Source organism: Lutra lutra, chromosome 1, assembly GCF_902655055.1.
Source record: "Lutra lutra chromosome 1, mLutLut1.2, whole genome shotgun sequence".
Taxonomy (NCBI): domain Eukaryota; kingdom Metazoa; phylum Chordata; class Mammalia; order Carnivora; family Mustelidae; genus Lutra; species Lutra lutra.
The window spans coordinates 31,315,082-31,329,762 of record NC_062278.1 but is presented as its reverse complement, the minus strand read 5'-3'; the positions used below and the strand labels follow the sequence as shown (position 1 = coordinate 31,329,762).

The 14,681-nt window shown below is 37.1% G+C and overlaps 1 protein-coding gene across 1 annotated transcript in view; it reads right to left on the bottom strand.

Annotated features, from left to right (window-relative positions):
* ROBO2 (roundabout guidance receptor 2) overlaps positions 1 to 14,681 on the bottom strand; it is a 1,319,482-nt gene that overhangs the window by 86,494 nt on the left and 1,218,307 nt on the right. Inside the window, 1 exon segment of the mRNA XM_047722052.1 lies at positions 4,213 to 4,334. Within this exon segment, the coding sequence (XP_047578008.1) occupies positions 4,213 to 4,334 (122 nt within the window).

Sequence of the window (14,681 nt, the reverse complement as noted above, 5' to 3'; positions counted from 1 at the left end):
TAGAATAACCTTTTTTTAAACATTTTTAATTTTTTAGAATAACTGCTTTAAAAAGAAAAACAGATTTATTGCTATTTTCTCTTGAAACAGTCATGTCATCATTTTTGCCAATTCTCGTCATAAGAGCAGTCAATTTAGAAAGCAGCCCTGGCTAACTATTGTTCCTTCAAGATTAGCCTTGGTAAAGCACCTCAGCTGGCAGCACGTCTGACTCCATAGGTTGGGGAATTTATTTCTCTCCTCCAATAACACATCTGTAACTCAAATACTAACAAAGTAATACTTTAAAGAGCATGCGCGTTTAGGAAGTTGAAAATATGGCATGGAAATAAAGCATTTGGTTATAATTTCTTTGGCAACAGACCACACCCCTAGTCCGACTTTATTTCACTAAACTGCCCTCTGAAACACATACTTAATTTCACGTGTAACTACAAATTCACGGGGAACAATAACCTGTGATCTAATTGAACACTCTCTTTTTTAAAACAAAAAATACAAGTGTCTAAAAACAACTGATGTGATCATTCAACAGACTGTTATTGAGAGGGTATTTTATAACAGATGCTCTGCTCAGGAGAAACTAAAATGAAAAACATGGGCTCCAGACTCACAGAACTCAACCTCATGAGAGAGAGAGATATGCAAACTAGTCATGACAAGCTTTGTGGGATGCAGAGATGAAGATGACAAGGTTCCTCTCCTGGAAGAACTCCCAGACTACAGACCTGCAATTTTGATCTAATTCGATTTGTTCTTTTAAACTCAGTGACTTTTAAAGTGATTAACTTCATAAACATAATGACTTTGATTCTTACCCAAATAATTTCCACATTTAGAAGCAGCTTAAAAGAGGCCCCTTTGAAACGCCCAACAGAGCAGAGAAGACTTTTCAAATGAGAGGAAAAATCTGCTATTAAAAATACAATTCTTTCCTTGGCTTTGCTAGTTTTATATTTGGTCAAAGGCACAGAGAGATGGAAGAGGCAAGGCAGATGATACCCCTACTGTGTGCCAATGGAAAAATGATGAGGTCATTTTGTATGCACCCTCCATGGGAACAGGAGAACAGAAATCATTTTGTGCAGAAAACAGAATATACCTATGCAAAATAATGTTTAAAATGGAATCAGAAACAATGTGATCATAAATAATTACTCTTAAAATATTATAAGCTTAGTCTTATTTATGTTGAAATTTTATCCAATTTTGTACTCCTAGGACAAAATTTTGATCACATGTTTTTGTTTAAGAAGTAACAAAATGCCCCATCTGGGACCCTATGCCAAAATTCTACCATTAAAAAATATTCTTTTCAAATAAATATTTGTCTATAGTTTAAGTAAAAAACACAAAACACAGATTTAAAGTAAAAAAGTTCTAATCCTAACTTTACCTCTGAAGTTAGAGTGGGATATTGGGAACATCATTCAACTTGAATACATGGCTTCCTTTGATAAAATTACAGAATTAAGCTCAACAGCCTTTAATGTTACTTTAGCTTTCCCTGTTCTACTATAATAATGCCTTTATATTTCCCCATATAGATGAAAATGAGTAGTGATGCCTTTTCTGGTGCCTGAGGATAAAGTCAATCACTTCTTCTTTGATTGAAACCTCTCTATAGGGTATGTATATGTCTGTTATAGCTCTTATTCTTGTGTACTGTCATTGAGAATTTCTATGTTTCTCTCAAGTAGATTTGTCTCTTTATATAGTTCTTACCACACCTAGGACAAAATTGTTCCATGAGAATGCTTGTTGATGGATTTATTATTGAGAAGACACTGGAATAATTCTCTTTCATTGTATTTTTATACTTCAAATACAATTAAGTAAGAACTGGTGAAAAACAACCAGTTTTCCTTTCTTAAAGTCCTTTGTTGAAGGAGTTGATAAATGGTTACTTTCCGAAAGAAACTTGGACCGTAGGGATGCCTAGGTGGCTCAGTGGGTTAAGTGTCTGCCTTCAGCTCAGTTCATGATCCCAGGATCGTGGGATTGAGTCCCTGACTCCCTGTTCAGCAGGAAGCCTGCTTTTCCCTCTGCCTGTCATTCCCCCTGCTTGTGTGCTCTCTCTCTGTCAAATAAATAAATAAAATCCTTAAAAAAGAAAAAAAAAAAGAAAAGAAAAACTTGGACTCTAAAAAGTGAGAATCCAATTTCTTACTTAGTCACTCTTCTACTACAGCAAAACAACAATAATAAAAATAGGGACATGCTTATAAATACTTTCCCATTAAAATCATTATTAAAGTAAAAGATTTCCTAGGTATTCCTAACTCAAATGTCCATTACTTATACAATGCATAAGATCTATCACATACGCAGAGGGCTTAACAAAGGATTTTTAGAGGTTATAATAGAGAAATCTCAGATATAAGTGAAAAGTTGGCGCTGGCTGTACTATGCACAGGGAAGAACATTACCTGGCTCTTCTCAAAACACGGACACACACATAGACACAAACACACATACACAAGTGTTGGTATCCTCTAATGTGGCTATTTTTATGGTATGTGTTATTTTCACTGCAGTGGCTATCAAGTGATCAAAACATTTTGCAGTTTGATATAACAGTGGGCAGATTGACATTTAATAATGCATGGAACCGAACAGTCTCAATGCATGTTAAAATATCAATATATTTCTTAAAATCCATTGGCTTTTTAGTATGTAAGTCATATTATTAAAATTATATTCATGTTTTGGTGCTATTACATAAGATACACCTAAAGGAATGTACAGATGATTTATTTAAATGCAGAAGAAAACTTTATCAAATTAAATTGTTTTGTGCTTCAAATGACATCATTAGGAAAGTAAAAACCCGGGAGCCTGGGTGGCTCAGTCAGTTAAGCGTCTGCCTCCAGCTCAGGTCATGATCTCATGGTCCTGGGATCGAGTCCCACATTGACTCCCTGCTCAGCAGAGAGATCTGTTTCTCCCTCCCCCTCTACCCTGTGCCCACTTGTGCACATTCTCTCTCTCATGCATGCTCTCTCACTCTCTCAGATAAATCTTAAAAAACAAAACAAAACAAAAAACCAAAACAAACCAACCCACGGACTGAGAGAAAATATTTACAAACCATATATCTGATAAGGAGTTTGTATCCACTTTATACAAAACACAAGTCTATAATAAGGACGAACAACCTAACTTAAAAATGAGCAAAGAATTTGAATATCTTCTCTAAAGAAGATATACAAATGCTCAAGCACATGAAAAAATGGAAAATATCACTAGTCATTAAGGAAATGCAAATCAAAACCACAAGGATATTCCACTCCACACCCACAAGAACAGTTAGAGTCAAAAAACAGAGAATAACAAGTGTTGAGGAGGATGTGAGAGAATCTGGCAAGGGTGTGGAAGAAACTGGAAGTTTCAAATATTGCTGGTGGAAACATAAGTTGGTAGAACCACTTGGGAAAACATTTGGGCAGTTTATCCAAGTGTTTGAGAGTTATCATTTTACTCAGCAATTCCTAGGTAGATACCAAGAAAAATGAAAACATATGTCAACTTGTTCTCAAATGTTTATGGCTCCCTGATTCATGTTAGCCACAACTAGAACCAACTGAAAAGGGCATCAGTGATGAGAAAGCAGAGGATGTGATTTTTCTGTAGGATAGGATGCTATTCAGTAATAAAAAGGAACAAAGTACTGTTAGATATAACATGGTTGAACCTCAAAAACATTACATTGAGTGAAAGAAGCCAGACACAAAAAATCACAAATTGCATGATTTCATTCATAGCAAAGGAAGAGGCAAATCTATGACAAAAAATAGATTAGTGGGTGCAAAGAGCTAAAGTGGGGGAATGGAGGAGGCACGTTGCAATGAACACAGGGTTATATTTTCAGATGATGAAATGTTCTAAAACCAGATTCTGATGATGATTGCACAATTCTGTAAATATACCCAAACAGAGTTGTCCATTCTAACTCTGATATGGTAATTATATCTCAAGAAAGCTGTGAAAAAATAAGAGGAAACATGCCATGGTTCTATTGCAATCAATCTATTTTTATTCTACTCTTTTATTCTATGGAATATTTTTCTTTTTTTGCCATTGATTACACCTTGATTTTAAATGGTGAGGGTTTCCATTACTATTTGTTTGTGGATTCACTTTTTCCATCTTTGGTTTGTTTTCTTGAAGGAATAAAAGAAACTGCCATTAAAATTGCTTTTGAAAACTTACCGTCCATGTGACTTGAACCGTGGTGGGAGTCAACACAACTGGAGTATGAAGACGGACAATGACATCTCCTAGTTCTTTCTGTACTTGTCTGTGGTCCACTCCTTGTGCTGGTGGGCTGATATCTACAGAGATAACAATTCCCAAAATTAAAAAAATTCCTAGTTAAATTTTAATGTGTATTACACAAGCTATTACTATTAGGTCATTAGAAATAATTGCAGGGCATAAAACAAAACTTTGTGACAAAAAACATTAAAGCATATTTATATACATACCATCCCTGTTAGGACATAATTTGAGAGACGATATTTATCTTTACTAAAATAAAATTAATAAAAGTGTTTGTAATCTCTCACTCCCTTCAAATACATTGTTGTGGAAGATCTATTATTTGCTTATTAAAGAACAAAGTATGTGCCACAAGACGTCTCTAGAAACATCAGTTTTCTACAGATGTTGGCATATTGGAGGACTTTCCCGAGTAGTTAATGGAGCTATCTCTGAAAACTGCTGTTTAGGAATTTGTTCAATCCCTTGACCCAATTGGTAGATTGTATGTTCTTACTGCTTGATCTATTCCAGACTGGAAGGATGGAAAAGAAAGTAATGAGGGCGATGTGGGAAGTGAATTATGTCACTAAAGGTTAACAAAGTGAGGGAAAGAAGAGGAAAAAGCCCTCCAAATTTACAAAAATACTTTTGACTGAGAACTTTAAGATACTGATAAAATGTTCTAAAGTAATCAATTTTGAACAGAACTTCAATATCTGATCAAAAAAAAAAAAAAGAATTTGGCTGTTTTTTTGGATGTGATTGAGAGAAGGGAGAGGGAGAAAGAATTACAATATTTAGAATCCTATACCGTCAGCCGTACATTGTTCAGCAGCCCCAGTGTTCACCATTCCCATAAAACTAGTCTACTGTTCCATATAATGGTTTATATTCTGTGTGCCCATTAAGAAAAAAATAGAGAAATCATAGACTTCCGAGTTCATCAAATTGATATCAAATATTGAATTTCACACAAACTCAAATCAACTACGTTAACTGCTGCACTGCAATGTTAAGTTGATTTTTTTTTTCCTCCAGCTATCTTTTAAGGAAGGAAGCCTCATTTAAAATAATTGATTTTCTTAATCCTGTTTTCTCCTATTTTCTCGGGCTGCAATGCAACACTCTGGCAAAAATACTTGTAAATGCATATCTCAGCCATAATTTAAATTGGATGCACTACTGGGACCTAAATCGGGGAGGGAGCGGAAGGATGGGCAAATGGGTGAAGGGGAGTGAGAGGTATAGGCTTCCAGTAATGGAATGAGTAAGTCATGGAATAAAACCCACAGCATAGGGTAGAGAACAAACTGGTAGTTTCCAGAGGGGAGAGGGAGATGGGTGAAATAGAAGTGGATTAAGAGTACATGTACTGTGATGAGCAATGAGTAATGTATAGAATTATTGAATAACTAGATGGTATACCTAAAATGAATATAACACTGAATGTCAATTACACTCAAATTTAAAATCAAATAAATATTTCTTTAAAGCCACAGCACAGGGAACATAGTCAATGATACTGTAATAGCATTGAATAGTGACAGACGGTAGCTGCACTTGCGGTGAGCATAGCATAACACAGAGAGAAGTTGAATCACCATGTTGTATGCCTGAAACCAATGTAATATTGTATGTCAACTATACTCAGAAAATTAAAAAAAAAAAGAAAATAAAATTCTCAAGGACCTTAATGTGATGTGGAAGAATGCATATAATATAATTAGAGGGGGAGATAAACCATGAAGACTATGGACTCTGAGAGATAAACTGAGGGTTTTGGAGGGGTGGGGGTGGGTTGGGGGGTGGGGTGAGCCTGGTGGTGGGTATTGTGGAGGGCACTTTATGGAGCACTGGGTGTGGTGCATAAGCAATGAATTTTGGAACACTGAAAAAAAATAAAATTTAAAAAATGAAAAAAAAATAATGATATTTGACCCCCCAAAATATATATAAGCTTGGCATTACATATAGTATATAATGAAAGTGTTGCTTTTATTTAATATTTGGAATTTATATCATTAATTCCCAAATTTGATTTTAATTAAAATAGCAGGATTAAAATACCTTAAACCGGGGGAGTCAAGTAGGTGGAGAAGTAGCAGGCTGAGACTACTTCAGGTAGTGGGAGATCAGCTAAATAGCTTATCTAAAGATTGCAAACACCTACAAATCCAACGGGAGATTGAAGAGAAGAAGAACAGCAATACTAGAAACAGAAAATCAACCACTATCTGAAAGAACTCTACGAAAGCGCTCAGGGAACAGAAGCTCCCGAAAGCAAACCCAGCAAACCCGAGGGGATTACTCAGCCCGGCCCGGGTAAGGGCGGTGCAACTCCGCCTGGGGCAAAGACGCTTGAGAATCACTACAACAGGCCCCTCCCCCAGAAGATCAATGAGAAACCCAGCCAGGACCAAGTTCACCTACCAAGGAGTGCAGTTTCAATACCAAGGAGAGCAGTGGAATTCCAGAGGAGAAGAAAGCAAAGCACGGAACTCATGGCTTTCTCCCCATGATTCTTTAGCCTTGAGGTTAATTTTTTTTTCTTTTTCAATTTTTTTTCTCTTCTTCTGCTAATTTTTTTTAACTTTTACCGTTTTCTTTTTTAACGTTTTTAAAATAGTTTATCTAATATATATATATATATATATATATATATATATTTCCTTTTTATATTTTTTATCGGCTTTCTTTTTTTAATAGTTTCTTTTTTTTTTCTTTTCTTTCTGAGCCCCTTTTTATCCCCTTTCTCCCCCCTCATGATCTGGGATCTCTTCTGATTTGGCTAAAGCATATTTTCCTGGGGTTGTTGCCACCCTTTTAGTATTTTACTTGCTCCTTCATAAACTCTTATCTGGACAAAATGACAAGGCGGAAAAATTCACAACAAAAAAAAAGAACAAGAAGCAGTACCAAAGGCTAGGGACCTAATCAATACAGACATTGGTAATATGTCAGATATAGAGTTCAGAATGATGATTCTTAAGGTTCTAGCCGGGCTTGAAAAAGGCATGGAAGATATTAAAGCAACCCTCTCGGGAGATATAAAAGCCCTTTCTGGAGAAATAAAAGAACTAAAATCTAACCAAGTCGAAATAAAAAAAGCTAATAATGAGGTGCAATCAAAAATGGAGGCTCTCGGGGCGCCTGGGTGGCTCAGTGGGTTAAGCCGCTGCCTTCGGCTCAGGTCATGATCCCAGGTCTTGGGTTCGAGCCCCACATCGGGCTTTCTGCTCAGCAGGGAGCCTGCTTCCTCCTCTCTCTCTGCCTGCCTCTCTGCCTACTTGTGATCTCTCTGTCAAATAAATAAATAAAATCTTTAAAAAAAAAAATGGAGGCTCTCACTGCTAGGATAAATGAGGCAGAAGAAAGAATTAGCGATATAGAAGCCCAAATGACAGAGAATAAAGAAGCTGAGCAAAAGAGGGACAAACAGCTACTGGACCACGAGGGGAGAATTCGAGAGATAAGTGACACCATAAGACAAAACAACATTAGAATAATTGGGATTCCAGAAGAAGAGGAAACAGAGAGGGGAGCAGAAGGTATGTTGGAGAGAATTATTGGAGAGAATTTCCCCAATATGGCAAAGGGAATAAGCATCAAAATCCAGGAGGTTCAGAGAACCCCACTCAAAATCAATAAGAATAGGTCCACACCCTGTCACCTAATAGTAAAATTTACAAGTCTTAGTGACAAAGAAAAGATCCTGAAAGCAGCCCGGGAAAAGAAGTCTGTAACGTACAATGGTAAAAATATTACATTGGCAGCAGACTTGTCCACAGAGACCTGGCAGGCCAGAAAGAGCTGGCATGATATATTCAGAGTACTAAATGAGAAAAACATGCAGCCAAGAATACTATATCCAGCTAGGCTATCATTGAAAATAGAAGGAGAGATTAAAAGCTTCCAGGACAAACAAAAACTGAAAGAATTTGCAAATACCAAACCAGCTCTACAGGAAATATTGAAAGGGGTCCTCTAAGCAAAGAGAGACCCTAAAAGTAGTAGATCAGAAAGAAACAGAGACAATATACAATAACAGTCACCTTACAGGCAATACAATGGCACTAAATTCATATCTCTCAATACTTACCCTGAATGTTAATAGGCTAAATGCCCCAATCAAAAGACACAGGGTATCAGAATGGATAAAAAAACAAAACCCATCTATATGTTGCCTACAAGAAACTCATCTTAAACCCGAAGACACCTCCAGGTTTAAAGTGAGGGGGTGGAAAAGAATTTACCATGCTAATGGACATCAGAAGAAAGCAGGAGTGGCAATCCTTATATCAGATCAATTAGATTTTAAGCCAAAGACTATAATAAGAGATGAGGAAGGACACTATATCATACTCAAAGGAACTGTCCAACAAGAAGATCTAACAATTTTAAATATCTATGCCCCTAACATGGGAGCAGCCAACTATATAAACCAATTAATAACAAAATCAAAGAAACACATCAACAATAATACAATAATAGTAGGGGATTTTAACACTCCCCTCACTGAAATGGACAGATCATCCAAGCAAAAGATCAACAAGGAAATCAAGGCCTTAAATGACACACTGGACCAGATGGACATCACAGATATATTCAGAACATTTCATCCCAAAGCAACAGAATACACATTCTTCTCTAGTGCACATGGAACATTCTCCAGAATAGATCACATTCTTGGTCCTAAATCAAGTCTCAACCAGTATCAAAAGATTGGGATCATTCCCTGCATATTTTCAGACCACAATGCTCTAAAGCTAGAACTCATAACAAGAGGAAATTTGGAAAGAACCCAAATACATGGAGACTAAACAGCATCCTTCTAAAGAATGAATGGGTCAACCTGGAAATTAAAGAAGAATTGAAAAAATTTATGGAAACAAATGATAATGAAAACACAACGGTTAAGAATCTGTGGGACACAACAAAGGCAGTCCTGAGAAGAAAATATATAGCGGTACAAGCCTTTCTCAAGAAACAAGAAAGGTCTCAGGTACACAACCTAACCCTACACCTAAAGGAGCTGGAGAAAGAACAAGAAAGAAACCCTAAACCCAGCAGGAGAAGAGAAATCATAAAGATCAGAGCAGAAATCAATGAAATAGAAACCAAAAAAACAATAGAACAAATCAACGAAGCTAGGAGCTGGTTCTTTGAAAGAATTAATAAGATTGATAAACCCCTGGCCAGACTTATCAAAAAGAAAAGAGAAAGGACCCAAATAAATAAAATCATGAATGAAAGAGGAGAGATCACAACGAACACCAACGAAATACAGACAATTATACGAACATACTATGAGCAACTCTACGCCAACAAATTTGACAATCTGGAAGAAATGGATGCATTCCTAGAGACATATAAACTACCACAACTGAACCAGGAAGAAATGGAAAGCCTGAACAGACCCATAACCAGTAAGGAGATTGAAACAGTCATCAAAAATCTCCAAACAAACAAAAGCCCAGGGCCAGATGGCTTCCCGGGGGAATTCTACCAAACATTTAAAGAAGAACTAATTCCTATTCTCCTGAAACTGTTCCAAAAAATAGCAATGGAAGGAAAACTTCGAAACTCATTTTATGAGGCCAGCATCACCTTGATCCCAAAACCAGACAAGGATCCCATCAAAAAAGAGAACTACAGACCAATATCCTTGATGAACACAGATGCAAAAATTCTCGCCAAAATACTAGCCAATAGGATTCAACAGTACATTAAAAGGATTATTCACCACGACCAAGTGGGATTTATTCCAGGGCTGCAAGTTTGGTTCAACATCCGCAAATCAATCAATGTGATACAACACATTAATAAAAGAAAGAACAAGAATCATATGATACTCTCCATAGATGCTGAAAAAGCATTTGACAAAGTACAGCATCCCTTCCTGATCAAAACTCTTCAAAGTGTAGGGATAGATGGCACATACCTCAATATTATCAAAGCCATCTATGAAAAACCCACTGCAAATATCATTCTCAATGGAGGAAAACTGAAAGCTTTTCCGCTAAGGTCAGGAACACGGCAGGGATGTCCGTTATCACCACTGCTAGAAGTCCACATAGTACTAGAAGTCCTAGCCTCAGCAATCAGAAAACAAAAGGAAATTAAAGGCATCCAAATCAGCAAAGAAGAAGTCAAACTATCACTCTTCACAGATGATAGGATACTATATGTGGAAAACCCAAAAGACTCCACTCCAAAACTGCTAGAACTTGTACAGGAATTCAGTAAAGTGTCAGGATATAAAATCAATGCACAGAAATCAGTTGCATTTCTCTACACAAACAACAAGACAGAAGAAAGAGAAATTAAGGAGTCCATCCCATTTACAATTGCACCCAAAACTATAAGATACCTAGGAATAAACCTAACCAAAGAGACTAAGAATCTATACACAGAAAACTATAAAGTACTCATGAAAGAAATTGAGGAAGACACAAAGAAATGGAAAAATGTTCCATGCTCCTGGATTGGAAGAATAAATATTGTGAAAATGTCTATGCTACCTAAAGCAATCTACACATTTAATGCAATTCCTATCAAAGTACCATCCATTTTTTTTCAAAGAAATGGAACAAATAATCCTAAAATTTATATGGAACCAGAAAACACCTCGAATAGCCAAAGGAATATTGAAAAAGAAAGCCAAAGTTGGTGGCATCACAATTCCGGACTTCAAGCTCTATTACAAAGCTGTCATCATCAAGACAGCATGGTACTGGCACAAAAACAGACACATAGATCAATGGAACAGAATAGAGAGCCCAGAAATAGACCCTCGACTCTATGGTCAACTCATCTTCGACAAAGCAGGAAAGAATGTCCAATGGAAAAAAGACAGCCTCTTCAATAAATGGTGTTGGGAAAATTGGACAGCCACATGCAGAAAAATGAAATTGGATCATTTCCTTACACCACACATGAAAATAGACTCAAAATGGATGAAGGACCTCAATGTGAGAAAGGAATCCATCAAAATCCTTGAGGAGAACACAGGCAGCAACCTCTTCGACCTCAGCCTCAGCAACATCTTCCTAGGAACATCGCCAAAAGCAAGGGAAGCAAGGGCAAAAATGAACTATTGGGATTTTATCAAGATCAAAAGCTTTTGCACAGCAAAGGAAACAGTGAACAAAACCAAAAGACAACTGACAGAATGGGAGAAGATATTTGCAAATGACATATCAGATAAAGGGCTAGTGTCCAAAATCTATAAAGAACTTAGCAAACTCAACACCCAAAGAACAAAGAATCCAATCAAGAAATGGGCAGAGGACATGAACAGACATTTCTGCAAAGAAGACATCCAGATGGCCAACAGACACATGAAAAAGTGCTCCACATCACTCGGCATCAGGGAAATACAAATCAAAACCACCATGAGATATCACCTCACACCAGTCAGAATGGCTAAAATTAACAAGTCAGGAAATGACAGATGCTGGCGAGGATGCGGAGAAAGGGGAACCCTCCTACACTGTTGGTGGGAATGCAAGCTGGTGCAACCACTCTGGAAAACAGCATGGAGGTTCCTCAAAATGTTGAAAATAGAACTACCCTATGACCCAGCAATTGCACTGCTGGGTATTTACCCTAAAGATACAAACGTAGTGATCTGAAGGGGCACGTGCACCCGAATGTTTATAGCAGCAATGTCTACAATAGCCAAACTATGGAAAGAACCTAGATGTCCATCAACAGATGAATGGATAAAGAAGATGTGGTATATATACACAATGGAATACTATGCAGCCATCAAAAGAAATGAAATCTTGCCATTTGCGACGGCGTGGATGGAACTAGAGGGTATCATGCTTAGCGAAATAAGTCAATCGGAGAAAGACAACTATCATGTGATCTCCCTGATATGAGGGAGAGGAGATGCAACATGGGGGGTTAAGGGGGTAGGAGAAGAATAAATGCAACAAGATGGGATTGGGAGGGAGACAAACCATAAGTGACTCTTAATCTCACAAAACAAACTGAGGGTTGATGGGGGGAGGGGGGTTGGGAGGGGGGGGGTGGGGTTATGGATATTGGGGAGGGTATGTGGTATGGTGAGTGCTGTGAAGTGTGTAAACCTGGTGATTCGCAGACCTGTACCCCTGGGGATAAAAATATATGTTTATAAAATATTAAATTTTAAAAAAAAAAGTTAAAAATACCTTAAACCTCTTCTATTGTTTTCCAACCCTCTGTACCAATTTGAGTAAAGCACAAACTTATCTCATGACTCCGGATATATATTTGCTGCTATTATTTAGAAAATGTATAATGTAAGCAATAAAAAAATGAGTAAAAAAACTGGGACATAAATAATTGGGAACTATGTTTTGGTGAATTTTTCCTCCCAGTTCCACTGTTTTTCATCCTTAACATAAATAGTAGAGCTATTCTACTTGATCCAGAAAAAGAATTATGAATAATATATGAATAATATTAACCGTTGCTGACATATCTGTGGTCTACTGTGATGTTGATGCTACAAGTGTTTGCTACCTTCCCAAAGAATTAAAAATTCTATGGTACTTAATATCTTTCAAACTAAGACCTCACACAGCAAAGTGTCCTTTGAAAAGAAGTGCTTTGCAGAATGCAAAGCTGCTGAAAGTGTAGTGTCAAAAAATGAAACTGACATTCAAACACATAACATGAGTTTTTCTATTAAATGTCTGTTCAGAGAACATAAGTCTTTTGCTCTATATAGTCTCTCAGCTGGATCAAGCCAGATCACAAACAACATCTCATTAATCCTTTTGGACCTCTTCACGGAGAAGTTATTTTATGAGCCAAGATTTAGTGACTGGCAGAGTTATTGAATGCTCAGGAAGGTCTGCCGGATATAATCACACCCAAAGTCTTCCCTACTCTGTTATCTCTTGCCTTCCATTACAGCTACACACAAAAACTGTTTCTGTCTACACTGGTAAAAATGACCCCGGTACTCTGATTTCTTGAGTTAAAACCACATACATCTTCAGGTTCCATGATTTAATTTACTCATTAAATTCAGACCCACTAAAAGCAACTGGATCCAAGCAAGGTAAAAATATAACCAGTTTCAGATCTTCAAATTTCTTGTTGTACTTTTTATTTCTCTGGAGACAGGTTCTTTACCTACAGTCCCTTTATCATCATGGAAAATTAATCACATTACTGCTTAGAGAACAATAGAGAAGTGGCATTCCCTCCTCCCCTGAACTGTCATCATGTCAGCAACGTTCTAAAATCACGTGGGGACTATTTCACTCGATTCCTTTAAGGCGCCCTTCTCTGTTATAAGAGCGTGCTAGTTACTATCACGGCACTACATTGTAATTATAATAATATTTTTATGGCTGTATGGTGCTTTTCATTGCATAAAAATAATACTTTGAATTATATCTTGTTCAAAGCCTTTTATAAATAGGAAATAATTAACCCCTTCTCAAGAACCCTGCAGGAAGTCGGTTGTAACCAATAATAAAGCCACAATGTCTGTTTTCTTAATTCCCCCCATCTACTAGTAGGAAGGGAACTTATAAAGCAGCATCCTATTTTAAGCTCTCCACTCCAGTGATTCTTAATTTGAGAAGAAAAATCTTCAGTTTTGAAATTATAATATTCTGCGTGTTCAAGTTTTTATTTAAATTCCAGGTAGTTAACATACAGTGTCGTGTTAGTTTCCGGCGTAGGACAGGGTGATGGCACAGTTCCTCACCCAGCGCTTATCACAGCATGTGCGGTCCTTAATCCCCAACACGGATTTCACCCATCCCCCACATCCTCCTGGTTACTGTCAGTTTGTTCTCTAAATTAAGAGTCTGTTTCTTGATTTCTCTCTTTTCCCTTTGCCCATTTGTTTTGTTTTTGATTTTTTTAATCAGTCAAAAGAATTCTATACCTCCGGAAGAAAACTTGATTTACTCCTTTCGGAAACAAATTGCTCCTTTAAACTAACCTGGTCTGATAAAAAAAAACGAAACAAAACAAAACAAACAACAACAAAAACGAAAAGCCCAGCCACTGTAGGAATGCTTGTCAAACTTGAGCAGAATCCTCTCCTAGAGAGCACCCTAACACAGACTGCTGGGCGTGGTACCCCCAGAGCTTCTGAGCCGGGACCTGAGACTGAATTTCTACCGTGGTCCTAAGGTATGCAGCTGCTGCTCCCGTCGGAGCTCTGCCTGGAGACCCCCTGTGCTATAAAAATAGAATTCTTAAACAATAGGAGTAATTTTGATATCCCCATCTGGGCATTAGATCCATTAAAGAGCACTTTTTACATTGTATCATTAACTTTCAAAGAAGGAGACCAGTTTCCTCCTTTTGAAATATAGTAAAGTCCTAAACTTAGCTGATTTACTACGTAAATGTAAACAATTATTTTGTTTGTTTGTTTATTTATTTTTTACTCAACAGAC